This window comes from Suncus etruscus, chromosome 1 (assembly GCF_024139225.1).
Source record: "Suncus etruscus isolate mSunEtr1 chromosome 1, mSunEtr1.pri.cur, whole genome shotgun sequence".
Taxonomy (NCBI): Eukaryota; Metazoa; Chordata; class Mammalia; order Eulipotyphla; family Soricidae; genus Suncus; species Suncus etruscus.
In genome coordinates this window covers 39,735,156-39,757,183 of record NC_064848.1, presented here as the reverse complement: position 1 = coordinate 39,757,183, position 22,028 = coordinate 39,735,156, and the positions used below count along the sequence as shown (strand labels likewise).

General features: G+C 35.0%; 1 protein-coding gene across 1 annotated transcript in view; it reads left to right on the top strand.

Moving 5' to 3' along the window:
* MPDZ (multiple PDZ domain crumbs cell polarity complex component) overlaps positions 1–22,028 on the top strand; it is a 174,445-nt gene that overhangs the window by 141,084 nt on the left and 11,333 nt on the right. Inside the window, exons 32-39 of the mRNA XM_049769299.1 lie at positions 2,139–2,219; positions 9,129–9,221; positions 9,304–9,378; positions 14,974–15,148; positions 17,860–18,005; positions 18,735–18,818; positions 19,720–19,913; positions 21,193–21,340. Of these exons, the coding sequence (XP_049625256.1) occupies positions 2,139–2,219; positions 9,129–9,221; positions 9,304–9,378; positions 14,974–15,148; positions 17,860–18,005; positions 18,735–18,818; positions 19,720–19,913; positions 21,193–21,340 (996 nt within the window). The remainder of the gene's footprint in view (positions 1–2,138; positions 2,220–9,128; positions 9,222–9,303; positions 9,379–14,973; positions 15,149–17,859; positions 18,006–18,734; positions 18,819–19,719; positions 19,914–21,192; positions 21,341–22,028) is intronic.

Here is a 22,028-nt window from a genome sequence, read left to right as displayed (position 1 = left end):
CAAAAGGAGTCACCAGTTCTGCCTCTTTAAAGAGAGCAGGCATAAGAATTCAGAGGAGAATTCCCCTGAAGCACATATTTGAAATAAATTTGGCACAAACATTGCAAAAGGATGGTATGGATTGAAGACAGGTATGGATGCTTCGAAAAATCTAGGGAACTAAAAACTCGAGAACATTACTAAGTGGAGGTGAGAATGGAAAATTGGTTAGAAAAGGGTCTCTGGTGGAAAAGAAGAAAGCATTAGGTATTCTGAAAAGTCAAAGATACTTGTTTTTAAGTAGTGAAGAACTCTACACTGATGAGATTCAAACACAATGGGATACTATGCAGCTGTGAGGAAAAATTAAGTCATAAAATTTCCTATATATGGATGGATGTGGATAATGCTGAGTGAAATGAGTTAGAGGGAGAGAAAGAGACACAAGATAATTTCACTTATCTATGAGATTTAAGAAAAATAAAAGATAGTATGATTCTAATACCCAGAGACAATAGAGGTTTGAAAGGACCAGTCCATGATATGAAGCTTACTACAAAGATTGGTGAGTGCAATTAGAGGAATACACCAACAACTATCATGATAATGATAGTGAGAGAGAGAAATAGACTGCCTTTAGACAGGCAGGGGTGGGGGAGGAGGGAATTGGAGGCAATTGGTGGTGGTGTGATTGCACTGGTGAAGGGGATTGTACTTTTTTCTGACTGAAACCCAACTACAAACCTGTTTGTAATCATGGTGCTTAAATATATTAATAAATATAAAAATAATGCTGGAAGTAGGAACAAAGAGGAATCAATGAATGAAATTTATGCTAAAATAGGGGAAAATTGTTCAAGTAATTCAGGAGAAATATAACATGAACCTAAATAATGCAAAATATTACACTTGGGTACATCTGTTGTTTATGACTCAAGTTAGCATGACTTCATACCCAATTAAATGTTCTCATAGAAGAAAAATGTGTGAGACTTTTAAGAAATATTTGTTACCTACCTTCTATTCAAATTCTCTTGGCTGGGATTAGGAGAGTGAATAAGTCAGTTAACATTTGCAAGATTTCTAGGTGTATGACTTGATGATTCTATTGGTGATTGACTTTGAGCACAACAGAAAAAATAAGTGGAACAGATATTTGTAGTAATATAGAAATATTTTTATACCATTAAAGAGCTTATATAGAGACATACATTAAGATGTTTGCTTCAGAGGTGAAGTCCTTTATATTAAAATGCAGCATTTGATAACCATTAGAACTGAGACATTGCCTCAGACAAGACATTTACAGAGATGATGTCTTGTGTAAGTACGTTATAGCCTCAGTAATAAGGATAATGGTTACAAAGAGATCAGAAAGGATAAAGAACAAGGTTGTGTTGAGCACTGCAGCTGCAGAGAGTATGTTCCATTAACAGGGTAAATTTTACAAGCGTTATTGCCATAAAGAGATTAAATCACAAAATGAACCAATAAAGTGCTTTGGACTTGGAAGTTAAAAGATTGTTGTTTTGGGGGAGTGCATGACAGAAGAAATAAGGAAAAAGATAGCAGAGGCATGAGGTTGAGAGATACAGTTGTTATTGTTGGGGGCAAGAGGACATTCTCCTAAAATGAGTTCTCTAAAGATCCCCAGGTGTCTCTCCCCAAAACTTTTGTCCAACTGGGTCATCTGTATAATACTCAAGCCCAAGATTTGAGACTACTAGGGACCTGAGATGCTTGGACACCTTCAAACCTACACCTAGCAGTGGTTAGAAATCTTCAGGCCTTTGTCCAGCCATACTCTGTATGACATGTGGTGTCAGGGATGGAACCAGAGTCTGTTCCATACAAGATTTGTATGTCAATCTCTGAATCTCTCCAGCACCTAAGAATTTCTTATAGTTTTTCTTTTGATTTGGAAACACTCTGAATTTGTATTTGCAATGAATGAATGGAGGTAGTTGAAAGTGAATTGTGTCATTATTAAATATTTTTGCAGGTAACACTAGTTATGAATATCATATAAATAAAGGTCAAGAAATGTAAAAATCTAATATGGAATAAGAATAAATCAAATGAGCTTGATTAAGCGATACTTATATTTAAACAAAAATAGGTAACAGTTTATTACTTTGCCTTTTCTTCACCCTTAACAGGCTGAGCCAAATGTCACTACTTCTGATGCAGCTTTGGACCGCAGTTCATTTAAAAATGTTCAGTATATAGAGCTTCCCAAGGTAAGACTGCTTTGAATTGGAGCAAAATGAAATGAGTAGTTTTATACCAGTCTCATAATTCATTCATTCTTTTCATGTGTTTTCTCTAACCAAAGTTTCAGTGTCACCCGGTATCAATGATCAACATCAGTATCACTCAGAATCTTTTTTAATCAGTAGAAAAGCAGATGTGTGGGCCCATCTACATACACTTAAGAAAAAATTTTAGGATTGAGCCCACACTTTATGCATGGATAAATCCTCTTAGTGATTTACACACTAAAATTTAGGAAGCACTCTGCTAATTAGGAATTGATTTGTCTGGCAAATTTTTATCAGCAGCCATACTTATATTTTTAATCTTTATCCTAGTTATAAAATGTGATTTACTTTCTTTTCATTTGTTAATTGAGGACTATGATAAGTGATATAAAAATTAGAGAAAAAGAAGTTAAAGTCTGTATCCTTATACAACTGAAATTTGGAATAACTAGGATTTTCAAAAATGTCTAGACATTGTTGAAATATTTGGTTTTTGGTGATTTTCTTGCTGTTATTTTGCTGTTTTTGGTTTTTTATTTATTCATCATTTATTTATTTTGTTTTTGAATCAGACTAAACAGTTTTCAGAGGCTACTCCTGACTGTACTAGATTTGCCTAGATCTGGTTCAGAGACCATGTGGTGCCAGGAATCAAGACTTGAGGGAGACTCTCACATGGTAGTCCCTGGAACATGTCCTTGTGATTCTTGCCAAACAGGCCCACAATTCACTGGAAGAATGAAGGGTCCTTGGACTATGCAGTGATGGGAACTGCAAAGGTCATTCAAGTATAGTTGCATGTCTTGAGGCCACAGCTGACAATGCTTATAAATTTACAGGGATGTAATCTGTGATGCTCAAGGGACCAGGATTGAAATAGGATCTGTCACATGCAAGGCATGCATGAGAACTTTCTTACATAACTGTTCAACTTTCCATCTTTGCCCCTTAGCCAGAAAAGATCTTATAAACAATTTTCTGAGCTAGTTATTCAAATAAAATAGAGTATTTATAAAATATTAAGGGGTAATGTTTAGAAAGGAGTGAATTCTTAAAAAGAAAAAAAGTAAAGAAGAATTACAGTGGAGTTATAGTAATACTAGGAGAACCATTTTGAATTTGAAAGAGCCTAAAATTAACTATACATGATGACTCTTACCATATAAAATTATATGAATATAAAATATATCTCTGGAATGTATTTAAGGTTATTAGCTATTTTAATATTCTAGTACCTTTATAGGATAAAATTTTCTTAAATCTTTACATAAAATATATTTTCTGATAAATTGAATTAGCATTTCAATCATAGAGGGATAGATTAAAAGTTTGTTTAAATTTCTACTTTCCTACTTAAAGAAAAAGAAACTAAGGAAAGTTAATGAACCTGTCAAGAAAATTTCTAAAATGTAAAATTAGAACCAGAAATGCCCTATTAGCACAATTTTTTTTCTGAGATTGTTCTATTGTTGTCTTCTTCCCTAATCTCTGATTTTGGGGCTAGAGTGATAGTACAGTGGGTATTTGCCTGCCTGAAGCTTACCTGCGTTCGATCCTCAGTATTCTGTGTGGTCCACTGAGCCTTCTTGGAGTGATTTTTGAGTTTACAGCCAGGAGTGAGATTGCTGGTTTGTGACCCCAAAACAAACAAAAAACACCTAATCTCAGTTTTTTTCTTTATGCATTAGCTAAATATAAACATTCATTTGCTCTTTCCTTCAAAATACTTAGTATAAGCTATTATAAAATAAGAAATAATTAATGATATAAGAGCATTCACCTAATTTAGATGTATAAGATATCCTTGTTAAGGTTTACCAAAGACATACCCTTGAGCTACAAATGGTTACATGACATACAGACATAATAAACATTATGCAGCCTTCAAATATACTATTTTTGGTTATGGGGCCATACCTAGTGGTGCTCAGAGTTTACTCCTAGCTCTGTGTTCAGAAATCACTCCTAATTTCTATTGGCCCCTTATACAGTGCCAGCAATCAAGTCCAGGTCTCTGTGACCAAACGCAAGTGTCTTACTATACTACCTGTCTGGTCCTCAGTCTGTAATAATAATGGAATAATTTAAAATAAGTATAGATTAAATTAAGATAAATATAAATTACACATTACTGAAAAAACTGAAGGAAAGCAGAGAGAAGGTGTTATGAATAATAAAAAGAGATACATTCTCAAAACTCCAAGGTTTCTTGATTCAAATCAGTCTGAAGAAAGAAGATAGTTGGAAGAAGGACAACATATATGGTACTGAATCAGAAGTTATAGCAAGAAATATAAAATTGGGAAATTTAGAGCTTAACTTTCAGGTCTATATTTTTGAGTTATGAAGAGTATTAAAAGAGTATTAAAAAAAGACCTGTTATGCAAAGAGTAAATTAAACAGAGTCATAATGTTTAACATTACAATTTCCCAACTATTCATTATTTAAAAGCAGAGTATAAATGGCAGAGGATTTCAGATAAGATATGAATGTTGAAATGTTTGACTGTTGAAAGAATTCTCTGTTTCTTGCTTGAGTTTTGTTCATGATATCTTGAAAAAAATAGCAAGGTTAAAACACATGTATTTTGTGCTGTGACACTTGACCTAGCATTGTTTTCAAAAAATCTTTTTAAAAGTATATTTTATGGAATATACAGAACCTCATGGTATGAAAGTTAATTAAAATAATAGCATGTATTGTGTTAAGTGCTTTCTATAAATCCACTTAATCTAATTCTTATACTATGCCAAATATCAAAGTGCCAAATATAAAACTTCTCATCATTCAGACAAGGGCACCGAGGCCTTAGGAAGGTAAATGGCTTCATAAATTTGCACTTAAAATTATGTTTGATTGAGTCATTGCTGATTTTAAAAGATTCTTGAATTTCCCTTTAGTCACTTGGACTTTCTTCAAAAATTCATTTGTTAAGTCGACATATAAAGTGAAACATTGGAAGAGTGATAATCCTCCAAATTTTTTACTTCTGAAATTAATTATTTAAGGAAGTGGGAGGCATAAATGAGTTTTTATATCATAGGATGAAGGAAATTTTCTCATCAAATTAAATCTACCCTCTCCCAAATCCCTCTGATATAGTAAGCAATCCCATATACAGAAGAAAAAACAGGGACCAATGACTTTAAGTGATCAAATAATTAAATCACTTGTGATGGGAGGAGGATTCCTGAGCACAGCACCAGGAATAGTTTTGAGTACTAAAATTTGTCCAGAGGACATTTGATGTTGCTTGGGCAACTATGCAAGTGTTAATGATCAAACTTAGGTTCTTGTATATGCAAGGCATTTTCTTTATCCCTAGAGGTATCTTCCTAAACCTATGAATATATTTTAAATCTGCAACCCAAAATATAGGCAGAGTAATAGATAAATAGAATTTGGGGGGTTATATATTGTAATGAAAATCTACTGCTAATTGAGTACAAAGGAGCTTAATGGGAATAGAAGAGGTAATCAACCAACAAATAACTTGAGTAGTACATTTTCCAAACTCCAATTACGTGAAGAGATAATAATGGAAACAAATCTCCAAATTGAATACAGTCATTGTAAATATTTAGTATCACTCAAATATTTCTTTGTTTTACAAGGAAATAATATTGATAAAAAAGAATTCTAAGCAGAGGTTAACTAAATTATTAACATTTGGACCATACATTTTGTCAGTTTTTGGGGGCATATTGAACTTTTATTTTTTTTTATTGTGACTGAAGTGCATTACACAGAATTATTTACGGTACATAGTGACAATGAACACTTATATTTAGATGTGTGTTTGAGTTTCAAAACACAATGTCAAGTTCAAGAATCTGACTTAGATTTATTAATATTCTATAGAGTTACAAGTAAGCATACAGGTGTAACAACCTTTATGTATTAGGTGTCAAGCTTTCAAGCTTTTTCTATGATCTGTGCTTTTAATGCAAATTGGTAGTTGGGAAATATTATTTATCCTCTTTTTAATAAAAAGAAATTGGAATTTTAAAGATTTTAAGTGGCATAAGCAAATTTTTGTAGAAAGGTAGAAGAGAACCCAATTCTTTGCATGCTATATAAGTGCCAGTTTCTCTGTTATATGTGTGTGACTCATAATCTGGGAATGCATAGCAATAGAATTATCAAGCATTAATAACTCAAAAACATTGATAATATTTTAAATGTTGATGCATTTTTGCTTCAGTCAGTGAAAATCTGACTCTCCGGTTTATGTTTTGGAGAAACTAACAAATTTCCTTTCCTTTTTTTTTTTTATTTTTTTTTGCTTTACATTTTTCTGATGGAAGCTAGAATGGATAATGTTACTAGCTCTAACCAAAGAGAAATGTTCAAAATCCTATTTTAATTGTATTAAACATTAAATTTTAAAATAAAATACTTTTGAACATTGATTTCAGTAAAAGAAAACAAAGTAGTTAAAGTTCTCTGGCAGTGGCAGGTTTTTTATTGTCAGTTCTTTAACTTGGAGTCAAGAGCATTTGGCTCCATAACAACACAGTTGCTAAAAAACAACTCTCAATATTTAGCCCTGGAATGGACAGGCAGTAGTAATTGCAGTCTGTCTGCTAAAGGAAGAAAGAAAGATGTCAGAAAGGGATGAAGAATCTATGAAATCAGCACAGTTTTCTGCACCAGTGCCAGCATCAGAAATTGAAATTCTACTGGGGGAAGGCCCTAATGCTGCCCTGGCACCAACTTGCTGCAGAGTGAGTTCATATGACATCCTGACAAGTTGGAAACAGCAACAACTTGCTTTCAGGGTAGAGTTCTCTGCATTGCCACCTAATGGTGAGATGAAATCAGAAGACGCTCCATGAAACCCTAACATACATAGTATCTATGCAGAATCCAGGATCTCTAACTACAGAAACCTGACTGTAACAACCGTGATTGGGAAGAATTTTACTGGGACCACAAAGAAAGACTTTGGGTTTAACCGCCTTAGTATGCCCGGAGCCTCTAGTTGGTCTTATATCTGGATTCTTCATGGGTAGGGTTTCCCTAGTATTTAGGTCATAGGTTTTTTCCTTTCTCTGTTCCCCAACTTTTGATGCACCTATGCAAAGAAACAAACAAAATACCCGCCCCCTCTCTCTCTCACACACACACACACACACACACACACACACACACACACACACACACACCTTTTTCTTTTGTCTTTAAAATAAGGGCCCCTCCTTTTTCATAGAATCTTGGGAAACGGATTACTTTGTTTTAGCACATATTTTTTTTATTTTTCTATAAAACTAATAATAGGAAAAAGAAAGGCTGGGGGCCTGGGGCCAATTGGTCTCAGATGCATTGGTGGAGAAAAAATAAGGACAGAACTAAATATCCAAGTCAGAGTCAATGGCAATTTAATCAAGACATCTAACTTTTGACAGTCTAAACTTAAATGGGCCTATTATACTGGTAGGCTAGTGGGTAAAGATTGGTGGTATAGGATTCACTCTGGGATCACTCTGGGTAAAGGGAGGTCGACAATGATGGTGGGAATAGCTCTGATTCACTATCTGAAATTCAACTATGAGGGACTATGTAGATCACAATAGTTTCAATATAATAATAATTTTTTTTAAAAAAAAGAAAGCAATGGGCCAGAGTCGTAGCACAGTGGTAGGGTGTTTGCCTTGCACATATCTGACCCAGGACAGACCTCGGTTCGATCCTCAGTGTCCCATATGGTCCCCCAAGCCAGGAGCAATTTCTGAGTGCATAGCCAGGAGTAACCCCTGAGTGTTACCAGGTGTGGCCCCCAACCGCCCCCCCCAAAAAAAAAGAAAGAAAGAAAGAAAGAAAAGGATGAGGAAGTCTGGTGTGTTGTGAGCCTGAAAGGATGAAACCTTAATTTTTAATAACAGCCAGTAAAGCAAAATTAAATTTGCAATATATTGATTGAATAGTTATATTAATTTTTGTTCTCTGGATTTTTAGAGTTTATATTTTGTAATGGTAGGTATATATTCTATAAAAATAATAGGAGGGGCCGGGCGGTGGCGCTGGAGGTAAGGTGCCTGCCTTACCTGCGCTAGCCTAGGAGACGGACCGCGGTTCGATCCCCCGGCGTCCCATATGGTCCCCCAAGCCAGGAGCGACTTCTGAGCGCATATAGCCAGGAGTAACCCCTGAGCGTCACCGGGTGTGGCCCAAAAACCAAAAAAAAAAAAAAAATAATAATAGGAATTCCTAGACATATGGAAGGAGTAAGTAAACTGAAAGTTTAAAAGGGATAGATATTTAATAGCAAACTTTAATTAGAAAGGGTGTACATTATTTTATTTAAAAATGTACATTATTTTATTTAAAAAATTTAGGCACTGTGATTTGCAAAACTGTTACTGATGGGTTTCATGCATAGAGTTTTAACATTTCATACTTGACCAATGCTCTCCATTCAACCCCCAACCATCTCCTCTACCTCCCAATAGTTAAGCTTGCTTATTTACATGTAAGTAAGTTCTGTAGATTAGTTATGTTGGGGTTTGTTACCTTTGGCAATTTGTTATTCCCTTACTGTGGTTCTTTATGTACAACCTAAAGGTGAGATCATTCTATAATTGTCCTACTCATTCTCACAAACCTTACTCAGTTATGAAACTATCCATTTCCATCCATATAGAAAACTGCATGATTTTTTTTCTATATATAGCTGAATAGCATTCCATTGTATACCATAGTTTCTTTACCTAGTTTTTTAGGCCGTGGCATATATGCCAAGAATTAGAATAACGGGTCGTAAAAGGGTTAGTTTTTCTTTCCTTTGCATAGAATATAACAGCCACAAATTATCTATTCATGCCTTTACTTTGGGAGACAATTATGCTCTTGTCAGATTTTTGAGTATTCTTATTTTTACTTTTTAGGATCAAGGCGGTTTGGGCATTGCCATCAGTGAGGAAGATACCATCAGTGGAGTCATCATAAAAAGTCTAACTGAGAATGGTATAGCAGCCAAGGTGAACTGTCCCCTTTGTCACTGTCAGAAGCTAGTGGAAAATTCCTTCTGAAATTACTCAGAATCTTCCATCTCTCCTTTAGGATGGGAGACTCAAAGTTGGAGATCAGATCTTGGCTGTAGATGATGAGGTTGTTGTTGGCCATCCAGTTGAAAAGGTACTTTCCAAAATAAAGGTGGTACTATAAACCTATCCATGAGCTTGATGGTGAAGATTGTGATGGTGGTAATTGATGTATTTGTTTTCAAACATTATTAAAGCTAAGAAGGATTAGGGCATTAGATAGCTTTAAAGAATAGAAAATATTCCAAAATTCTTGAATTTTATTAATCAAGGTATATTCTGTTGCATGAGTAGTTCAGGGTTTAGTTAGCAAATTTTGGTTTTAATTGGCAAGTTTGAGGGTACAGTTTTTTAAGTTTGATTCATTTTATTTTTATTTTTAATATATTTTTAATTTAAACACCATGGTTATGAGGTTGTTCATAATACAGTTTTTCCCACAAATAAAGTTGTTCATGATTGAGTTACAGTCATAAATGTATAACAACCTTCACCAGTGCACCGTTTTCACCACCAATTTCAAAAACTGCCCTCTTACCCTCCCTGATGCTCTCTTACCTCCTACCTATCCTCTCTTGACTCTTATCTACTACACTCTCTGTCTTTCTCTCTCTCTCTCTCTCTCTCTCTCTCTCTCTCTCTCTCTCACTCTCTACTCCCTTTTTTGTGACATTGTAGTTTGTACTACTGCAAATAAGGTATGCTATGAATGTCCTTTTCATAATAGAACTTCTCTAACTACACTATCTGTTCTTGTGGCAAACTTCCTACCATGGACTGATCCACCTAATCCTCATCTCTATTATCTCTGAATATTATTCCCACTTTGTCTTTTATTTCTTTTATATCCCAGTGATGAGTGAGAATATTCTATATATATATATATTCCTCTCACTCTGACTCATTTCACTCAGCATAATACTCTCCATGTCCATCCATGTATAAGCAAAATACATGACTCCATTTTTTTTCTGATGGCTGCATAGTAGTCCATTGTATATTTAGACCACGTTTATTTAGCCACTCATCTGTTACTGAGTACCTGGGTTGCTTCCAGATTCTGACTATTGTAAATAGTGCTGTGATGTAAATGGTAGTACAAAAGTAATTTTTATATTGTATTTTTATGTTCCTAGGGTATATCCCTATGGATGCTATTTCTGGATCATAAGGAAGATAAATTTCCATTTTTTAAGGAATATCCATATTATTTTCCATAAAGGTTGGAATAGATGACATCCCCAACCCCAGCAGTGAATCAAAGTCCCTTTATCCTGACATCCATGCTAGCACTGGTTGTTCTAGTTCTTTGTGATGTGTGAGATTCTTTGTGGTGTTAGATGATACAAGGTTACATTTTGTTGTAAGAAAACTTGGAAGCTTTGAAGAAAGGTAAACGATCAAAGAAAAATATTTTGTATGCATGTTTGCTTCCTTAAATAACTTAAAAATTATCTATGAGCATTGGTTGAAAAACTAGTATTTATGGCTTAGATATAAAACTTATGTTAGTTGTTAGTTTAAACATCTGAGCTTTTCTTTTTTGAGGGGTTGACTCCCAAGCATTCTTTACCAGGTGTATAGAACAGCAAGGCTGGTGGTTAAGTGCAGTTGTCCAGAGATATAATTCCACTTGGACCCTCTGGTCAATAAATCACTGATGATTTATTCTTTCCACCCCAGCGCTGCTTGGGAGTCCCCAGGGCACACATAGTGGTGATACTTAGGGAACCATATGGTACTAAGGCTGAACCATGGTCATACAAACTATTCTTTGCATCCTAAAAAACTGTGCTTTTCTCTGGTTTTGAGGATGCTTGGTTTTTGTTTGGGGATTTTTGTTTGTTTTTGTGTTATACCCAGCAGTGCTCTGGGCTTACTTCTGGCCCCAGTACTCAGTGACAGCTCACATGCTGGCTTGGCGGAATATATAGGATGCTGGGTATTAAACCCAGTTCAGATCTTGCAAGTAAAATTACCTACTCACTTTACTGTAACTCTAGCCTCTTCTCTGGCATTTATTTACCTGAGTTTTCTTCGCAAAAATAATCATAATGGTCCAACGAGTTAGTATGGTAACCGATACACTTTACCTTGCACAGCCTACCATGCTTTTATCCCAAGGTACTGTTTATATAGCCCCCCAGCTCCACCAGAAATGAGGGATTCCTCGGTATCAAACCAGAAGTAAGCTCTGAACATAATTAAATATGACCCATAATAAACCAAAAATATGATCATAATAATTATAGGACTCTCACTTTAAAACTGAGATATAAAAATGTCATGAAAAAATAAGTAATTTCTTTTATTCTTAATGTTACACTGACAAAAATGATCTATACCACTATTTTTCAAAAAATGAGTTTTAATAGGAGAAAAAAATCAAGTTGTATTCTTTATATTCTTTAATGAAAATAAGTATGTTATTACTTTTCAGTTGGTTTGGTTTTTGTTTTATTCTTTTGACTGCAAGGGGATGCATCACTTGGCAATGCTCAGGAATTACACCTGGCAGGTCTTAGAGCACCATATGGAAAGCCAGGGATTAAACCCAGGTCAATGTAAAGCAAATGCCCTTCATGCTGCACTATGCACCTGACTTAGTTTGGTTCTTCTATTGTATGCTTTCCCTTATCCAAAATTATTGTATTTATTAAATTTTATCACTTTGTTTTATTGTATCCACATTATTAAAATATGTCTAAACTACTTTAGATTTTCTATAGAATAAGGTATTTGTTAAATGCCACAGGTATTTTAAGGATATAGTGGTCCAAAGAAATGTATGGAATAAATTTGAAATATTGATATCCATAAGAAGACATTAAGAAAATATTTAGAATTAACTTTATAGTAGAAATTAGCTGTTGCAACAAGAAAAATAAAGATCACATGATCATATCAATAGATGCAGAGAAAGCTTTTGATAAGGTCCAACACCCATTCTTGATTAAAAAAAAAAGAAATCAGCAAGATGGAATGAAAGGAACTTTCTCAATATAGTTAAGGCCATCTACCACAAGCTAATGGCAAATATTATCTCAATGGAGAAAAAAATAAAAGCCTTCCCTCTAAATTCTGGTACAAGACAAGGCTGTCCGCTCTCACTACTGCTGTTCAGCATAGTATTGGAAGTACTTTCTATAGCAATTAGGCAAGGAAAACATGTCAAGGGAATACAGAGAGGAAAGGAAGAAGTCAGGCTCTCACTGTTTGCAGATGACATGATACTCTACTTAGAAAACCCTAAAGACTATACCAAAAAACTTCTAGAAACAATAGCTTTATATAGCAATATGGCAGGATACAAAAATTAACACACAGAAATCAATGGCCTTTATATACACCAATAATAATAGGGAAGAAATGAACACTAAGAAAACAAACCCATTCACATGAGTGTTGCACAAATTCAAATATCTTGGAGTCAACTTGATTAAAGACTTCAAGTTCCTATAGAAAGAACTATAAAACCCTGCTCCAAGAAATAAGAGAGGACATGTGGAAATAGAAACATATACCCTGCTCATGGACTTGCAGGATTAACATCAGTTAAATGGCAATACTCCCAAAGCATTGTACAGATTTAATGTGATCTCTCTAAAGATACCCATGTCATACTTCAAAGAGGTGGATCAAACACTTCTGAAATTTATTTGGAACAATAAACACCCTCGAATAGTTAAAGCAATCATTGGGAAAAGGAATATGGGAGGCATTACTTTCCCCAACATAAACTGTATTACAAAGCAATAGTTATCAAAACAGTATGGTATTGGAATAAAGACAGACCCTCAGATCAGAGGAATAGGCTTGAGTACTCAGAGAATGTTCCCCAGACATACAATCACCTAATTTTTGATAAAGGAGCAAGAAACCCTAAATGGAACATGGAAAGCCTCTTCAACAAGTGGTGTTGGCACAACTGGTTAGCCCCTTGCAAAAAAGTGAGCTCAGATCCCCAGCTCATACATGTACGAAGGAAAAATCTAAATGGATTAAAGGCCTTGATATCAGACCTGAAACCATAAGTTTTACAGAACAACACGTAGGTAAAACACTCCATGACATTGAGACTAAAGGCAACTTTAAGGAGGAAACAGAGATAAGTGGAAGCAGAGATAAACAGGCAGGAATATATTAAGCTGAGAGGTTTCTGCACCTCAATGGAAATAGTACCCAGATACAAGAGTCACACACTAAGTGGGAGAAACTATTGAACCAATACCCATCAGATAAGGGGCTAATACTCAAAATATACAAGGCACTGATGGACCTTTACAAGAAAAAAAAAAACATCTAACCCCATCAAAAAATGGGGAGAAGAAATGAACAGACACTTTGCCAAAGAAGAAATACAAATGGCCAAAAGGCACATGAAAAATGCTCCACATCACTAATCATCAGGAGATGCAAGTCCAAACAACTCTGAGGTACCATTTTACGTCACAGAGATTGGCACACATTACAAAGAATGAGAACAGGCAGTACAGGCAGCAATGTGGAGAGAAAGGAACTCTTATTCACTTATGGTGAGAATGCTGTCTAATCCAACCTTTATGGAAACCGATATGGAGATTCCTCCAAAACTGGAAATTGAGCTCCCATATGATCCAGATATACCACTCCTAGGGATATACCCTAGGAACACAAAAATACAAAACAAAAATCCCTTTCTCACACTTATATTCATTACAGCACTATTTACAATAGCCAGACTCTGGGAACAACCAAGATGCCCTTCAACAGATGAATGGCTAAAGAAACTGGTACATATACACAGTGGTATATTATGCAGCTGTCAGGAGAGATGAAATCATGAAATTTTCCTATACATTAATGTATGTGGAATTTATTATGCTGAGTGAAATAAGTCAGAGGGTGAGTGATAGATGCAGAATAGTCTCACTCATATATGGGTTTTAATAAAAATAATGGGCATTATTGCAATAACTCTCAGAGACAAAAGAGAGGAGGGCTGAAAGGTCCAGCTCATGACATGAAGCTCACCACAAAGAGTGATGAGTGCAGTTAGAGAAATAACTACACTGAGAACTATCATAACTATGTGAAGGAATGAATGAGGAAAGTAGAAAGCTTGTCTAGAGTACAGGTGGGTGTGCAGTGGGGAGGTGGGAGATTTGAGACATTGGTCATGTAAATGTTGCACTGGTGAAGGAGGGTGTTCTTTACATGACTGAAGCCCAAGTACACTTATATTTGTAATCAAGGGGTTTAAATAAAGATATGAATAAAAAAAGAAATTAGCTGTTGGGGCCAGAGGAGTGGTGTAAGCAGTAGGGCATTTGCCTTGCACGCGCTAACCTAGGACAGACCAGGGTTTGATTCCCCGACATCTGTTTTGGTCCCCAATCTAGGAGTGATTTCTGAGCATATAAACAGGAGTAGTCCCTGAGTGTCACCAGGTGTGACCCATTAAGCAAGAAAAAAAAAGAGAAAAAAAGAAATTAACTGTTGTCTTGACCTATCTCAGGAAATACGATAAGCTAGAAACTAGAAATTTGGAAATCTGTATTGACCTTTAAGCCCAAGAGAGAATTAATTTGCCTCTGATTTTTCTCTCAACCATAGATTGTAGTAGATTGCATTATAGTAGTGATTTACTTTATTCTAATAATTTGCTTTTTTACGTTTTTTTTTTCTCCTCATGCCAACACACTGCCAGTTTATTAGCCTTTTGAAAACAGCAAAGATGACTGTGAAACTGACCATTTGTGCTGAGAATCAAAATTCCCAGACTATTAAATCAGCAGCTGCTACAGCTAGTGAAGAAAAAAGGAGCATCTTTCAGTCTCCAATGGTCCCTTCCTCAGACTCCCCAGAACCAGAGTCTTTCTCAAGTAAGTATCATAGGGTCTCCTGCTGCCCTTCTTGTATGGCACACCTGAGTTCAGCTCTCTGTCTGTAGCTCAGTTTCACCAAGAGAGGCCCTTGGTAAAGGGTTGTTATAAATATTTGAGTTCTCAAAGAGAGAGACCTAGACAATTATTTGATTTGTGCCATGAACATTAACTCGCAATAGGCCTTAGATGACCCCTCCACCACTCTGAGCCTAATTAAAGTAAGGGGCTGATGGTCTTTGTTCTTCCAAGGATCTTTACTTTGAGCACCTTGTTTCTATGTATAGAATCATAAATAAGTATTTTATACATTCCTCATTTATATATTTATTTGGGGAGAGATTGGTCTCTAAAACATAGTTTAGGGGATCTAGGGATCATCCCCAGCAGTAGCTAGCCTAACAAGGCTGATAGTTCACTATGCTGGAGGATTAGGGCTACTCCAGTGGTGCTCAGGAGTTGCCTAGGCTTCACCTAACAGTGTTCCAGATTCACACATGGCAATTCTTGGGAATGATATGGTCCTAGGAGTTGAACTTGGGGCTTTGCACATCCAAGTTATGTTTTTATTCTGAACTATGCATTCCTTTTTTTCTACTGTGCAAATATTTTAATGTCTGTGTTTCAGTAATAGTATAACAAATGGAGTACTTCCAAGCATGTGTTCAACCTTGCGTTGCTCTCTGGCACTCCATATTCTCTCTTGAATCCCAGGAGAAATAGTACCTGATCACAAAATCAGGAATAAGCCTCAAGCATTACCAGGTGTGACCCTAAAACTTAAATAAATTTTTAAAAATATTTTGAGAAAAAGTATTCTAATTTTTAATGGCTACAATGATACTACATTACATGAGGGAATAATGATGCACAAAATGAAAGTCTCAAACATGTTATCTTGGGGTCAGAGAGAAAGTACAGGAGATAAGCTGTGGCCCCAAAATAAAATGAAGAAAACTATTTTAATATTTGTTTTATATACTTTGTAGATCTGACTTGTGGTTTGAGTATCAAGTAACAGATAAAATGAACATATGTTGACAATGTGATGGTATTTTCTTGTATAATAAAATATCAGTATAGTATACTGAGAAAAATTAACTGCTTTTAAAGACTTTTTTAAATTACACAAGTGTTTAATAAAACAAAACTTAAGCATTGTGGTGTCAAAAAAATGTCACATTCAAATTAATTGGCTTTGTTTACCATTGATGAATAAAATCTCTTTGTCATCTAAAGTTTTATACTAATTTCTTTTTTCTCCCTGCATTTTTTTGTTTGTTTGTTTGATATGCAAGGGTTTATTCCCCTGCATTTTTGTTTGTTTGTTTGTTTGATATGCAAGGGTTTATGCAGTAACCAAGGATTTACTTGCTGACATGCAAACATGTGCTGCAGCCTTTGGAACTATCTCTGTGTCCCCGTATTTTTTGTTCTGTTTCTTCTAAGGAAACAAATTTGAAACATTAATAAATTTGGACCAAAATCTCTTAAAGTAATGCCTATCCTTCACTTCAAAACTGGATAATTCACTGACGTGTTAAAAAATTATGGAGATTTTCTTATTTTAAAATTTTGTTTTGATCCTTAATTTTATTTAGAAAAATATAAAATGCTAAGGAAGCACATAACATAAAATATCGTACACCTGTTCTTAGAATTAGGGAAGTAAGAAAGTAATATGTTTTAGATTTCTTTTAAGAGAGCATCTTGTGTAAAGCATAAGCTGCTCTATCAAGTATTCTAGTTTTTCCAAAATATGCTGTATGCCTTTTCGGTATATCATAAAAACATATGATATGATAACTATCATGAAACAAGGTGTGAAATTACATTCTCCTTGTTTTCTCATAATCTATTTAATTTGGGGCATATATGCACCTGGATTTTATATCTGTGTTTATAAAACATAGATTGAGACACAAATAAAGAAACTGCAAACAGGTCTCATTTAACATTCTACATAAGCTCAGATTTGATTATATAAGATGATTTGATTACATATGATGAGGTGTCTAGGATAAGAAAAGCAGTGAAACAAAGATCTGAAAAGCCCTGAAGGATAAGAAACATGGCTATAAATATTTTTATGTTTTGTATTTTGTGATCATTCCTAAATACGGTTTTGGGCTTTGCATACATACCTCTGGTTCTGAGATTTTTGCAAACTGTAATTTTGTAAGAAGTTTGGCTCAGTGAAATGTAGACTATTAAAATGAAACTTAATGTTCAATTTAATTCTCTATTTTTGCTCATATTAGAATATCTAACAATTTTTGGGCTTGGGAAGAACCCAAAAGACTAGAATGCATGCCCTGACTTGCCCAAGGTCCTGAGTTTAGTCCTTGGCTATAGATGGTGTGTTGATCACTGCTGCTTGTGACCTTTATGTTTTATAGCACTACTGAGAAGACACACAAAACAAAACATGAAAAATAAAATTAATCACCAGCAATAAAAATACAAATAGTATTAAGATAATTTTACAGGTAATTTTGTGCCCACCTGCAAAATTAATCATTTGAATTTAATTATATGTGACTGCTACTTTTTTTTAATATAGCTAAAATGTTTAAGGTATAGTTCAAGTCCACTCTGTTCCTTCTCTTAGCTGATTTCTCTGCTCTGTTCCCCCTAAAGCAATCAGTATGGTGAATTTGTCCTTTCATAAAATTTTATTTATGTTTCCTTGCATTCAAAAATTCTTTTAGGTACAAGCAGATCATCAACACCAGCAATCTTTGCTTCTGATCTTGCAACCTGTCCCATTATCCCTGGCTGTGAAACAACAATTGAGATTTCCAAAGGGCGAACAGGATTGGGCCTAAGCATTGTTGGGGGATCTGACACACTGCTGGTAAGGACGTATACAGAGATATTTCAACTACATGGCAAACCCTGAGACTTCACTACAAATTTTATTAAATGAAATAGAAAGGTGTCTGAAAATGCATGATTCATGATCAGCTCAATATTTATTTAATATTTATGTGACTATTGTGATATTAATCTTGAGACTACTGACTCAATAAGATCCCTTTAGTTTCAACCATTTATCTAGTAGTTCAATTGTCTGTGTTATATTTCATATTAATTTCTAACTGTCCAGATGTAATTAGATTCAACCTTATAGATGTAAATCTGAAAAATTGAATTTGTAGGCAGAATATTCCACATGGCATGAAGTACTTTTCAAGACTAATGATTCCATTTATGTGTAGGAATTGTATAATATATAAATGTATATATAATCTATATATTTACTACTTTTTCTTTAAATTTCCCTATCATCTGAAAGAAGTATAAGTTGGAAACTTTTAGAAAAAAAATGTTTTGTTATACTTTTCCCTGAATTCTGATATGTCAAGATTCAAGTCAGTATTTAAGCCTCTTTAATCTCTAGAAAACGGCCTTATTTCCTGGTGATGCCAAAGATCAATCACTGAAGGTCTCATACATGCCAGGCAAGTGCTCTAATACTGAGCACACCTGTGAACCCTGAAGTTGCCTTATTTTCACTCCATTTTGCTCACTTTTCCCAAAGAAAAATAAATAAGACCTGGGTATGTTTTGTTTGGACCATCAGGGTGCCATTATTATCCATGAAGTTTATGAAGAAGGTGCAGCATGTAAAGATGGAAGACTCTGGGCTGGTGATCAGATTTTGGAGGTACCAAATTCTGTGTTTTATTTTAGTTTTTCATGATCTATAACTTTCTTTATATTGCTATCAATGAAAGGATTTATGTCTAAAACATTCCAAAATCAGCTCCCACCATAGTTACCATTTCCTATCACCATTGCCTCTGCTTCCCCAGTCTTTCCTTCCCAGTCTCTCTGGGATGGTGAGCTCACTATAGATAGAGTAGCTCTTGGATTGTGTTGCCTTTGGCCATTTGTTACTTAACCTACAATATTTCTTTAATTCCCACCTCGGAGAGAGGTCATTTGGCATCTGCTACTACCTTCTGGCTGACTGATACACTCAAATTTCATTAACATAGCAGCATTTTGCATGATCTTGTCTTGTAGTCTAGCAGAAGATAATTCCACTGTGTAGTATAGTTTCATTAATCAGTATCTGGTTTTGGACATTAGCTTTTGTGAATAGTGCTATCATGACCATAAGAGTGCAGGTGTCTTTTCTGAATAGGGTGTTTGGACCCTGGGAAAGGTACCAAGAATTAGGATTACTCTGTCATATAGATACTCAATTTTTAGTTTTGAAGTGTCCAAATTTTTTTTCACAACAGTGAAACCAGTCAACATTCAATGAGCAGTACACAAAGTCACTGTTTCCACACATAAAGCCAACAATGATTTTATTCTTTTTGATGTGTGCCAATCTCGCTGCTGAGAGGATGCCATGTGTTTGATTTTACCGGTGTGGCCCAAAAACCAAAAAAAAAAAAAATAGCTAGTGGAAGTTGAACTTTGTTCCACTACTATGTGGAAGCTGATGTTTGTTTCTTTCTCCCTCCCTGTCTCCCTTCTTCTATCCCCTTTTTTTTCTCTCCCTTCACTTTATTTATCTCACCAACTTCCTTCATGTCATGTTACATTACTCTTAGGTAAATGGAATTGACTTGAGAAAGGCAACACATGATGAAGCAATAAATGTCCTGAGACAGACACCACAGCGAGTGCGACTCACGCTCTATAGAGATGAGACTCCATACAAAGAGGAAGATGTATATGACACCCTCACAATTGAGCTGCAGAAGAAACCTGGGAAAGGTTTGGGATTAAGTATTGTTGGTAAAAGGTGAGACTAAGAAAGACAAAAGCCTGTAGGAGAAAAATATATTTGAATAATTTTAAGGAATACTATCAGGAATAGAATCCTTATTAATAACTACAGGTAATTATTATATACAAGACATTGATTATTTTTAATAATTTTTATTTGTGACCAAAGTGAATTACAAATCTTTCACAGTAATATTTAAGGTACATAGGACATTGAATCAGGAGCATTCCCACCACCAGTATTGTCTTCCCTCCACCACATTTCCAGCACACATCCTATATCTCCCTTCTTTGCCCCCCAGCATGCTAATGTAACTGGTCCCCTCTTGTACAGCTTGTTGTAGATTGGATATCGAATCTGTTGTCATTGACTTTGGGTTTTGGTGTTCAAGTCTGATCATTTTTTATTTCCACTCAATGTTCATATGACTGTTTGGTCCTGGTACCATTTCCCCCTCAATTTATGAGGCAGAACAAGATGATTCATATTATGTGGTTCTGTTGGAAATAAAATAAGGAGGAGTAAAGGAGTCTGGAAGATATTTATTTTTGAAACATAGTTGGGTGGTGGTCCTTTGAAGGCACAAATCAAAAGTCACTTAATATTTTTTGAATACCTGCTATGTACTAAGGAAAATAATGCATGATCCCTAAACTCAAAAAAATGCAAGTTTTCTAAATGAAACTTAAAGGTCCTTTTGTCTCTCATTGCCACATATTTATGTAGCATTTTATCATCATCGTGTTATAGAAAAGTAGATTTAATAAACTTATAGGTAATATTGATTTTTACTTCTTCGTGTTATAGAAAAGTAGAGTTAGTAACCTTGAATTAGCCTTTAAATACAGTCTCTGCTGTGTATAGTACCCTTGTGGTACATAAAATGAATTCATAGCAATTATTGGGACCAGAGAGATAGTAAAAGGGTTAAAGCATTTGCCTTGTTTGCATCAGCCAATTTGGATCTCCAGAACCATAATAGGTCTTGTTAGTACTTTCAGGACTGATCTCTTAGCTAAAGAAAGGGTAACTTGCAATGATTTCTACTGTTCACATATATCTATTGAAGAATTGAAATACATTCAATGTTTTAAGTAGGTGTGAGAGAGACTGTAAAGTGGTTAAGGCACTTACCTTGCATGTGGTCGACTAAATTTCAATATCCAGGACCACATATGGTCTCCTAATAGTGCTGAAGATATTATAAAAATATATTTTTTGTTAAAAGAATCTTTTATTAGACATTACATGATAACATAAAATGATAATACTTAGCTTCAAAACTATGTTACAGAAGTGATACTGGAGTATTTGTGTCAGATATTGTTAAAGGAGGAATTGCAGATGCTGATGGAAGACTGATGCAGGGAGACCAGATACTAATGGTGAATGGAGAAAATGTTCGGAATGCTACCCAAGAAGCTGTTGCTGCTTTGCTAAAGGTAAAATTTCAAATGCCCAAAATAATCTAACGTTATAGTATGGAAGAAGAAAGAGAAATAACACTGGACTCCCATAACCAAATTAATACTGATCTCTCTTACTTTAATTATAAGCAAGATGTTCTATTTCAATGACAAACCATGAAACTATATATTTATATTATACAGCTATGTACTGGATTAAGTGTTCTGAACTCAGTATTATCATGGTAAATGTTTTATCTTTAAGATGAGTATCATGGACATATTTTCTTAAAATAAATACACATAATCAGATCACCAAGAAGCCAGAAAGTATTCATCTTCTTTGCTTTAAATTTCACCTTTGGATTAATTGTAAGTTGTGACATAATGGAAATTTCTCTTCCCTACTCTTTGAAAAGTGAGGGAGAGATGAGGGATGTCAAACCAAAGAGAACATACAGGTCACCTGTGGAGATCATATTTTCTTAAAATCCTACCTATTATCATTTCATAATCCACTTCTGGACATACTAGATAGGATGACTTAATGTTCTCCAGAGGCATAAAATGTAGAAGGATATTTTTTAACCTAGTTGTGCTCAGGACTACTCACCCTGTGCTTTGCTCAGACATGTGATGCCAGAATTCAAATCAGAGTGGACTGCATATGAGGCAATTACTTTAATCTCTGTACTATCTCCCCAGCCCCATATTTTATGCTTTT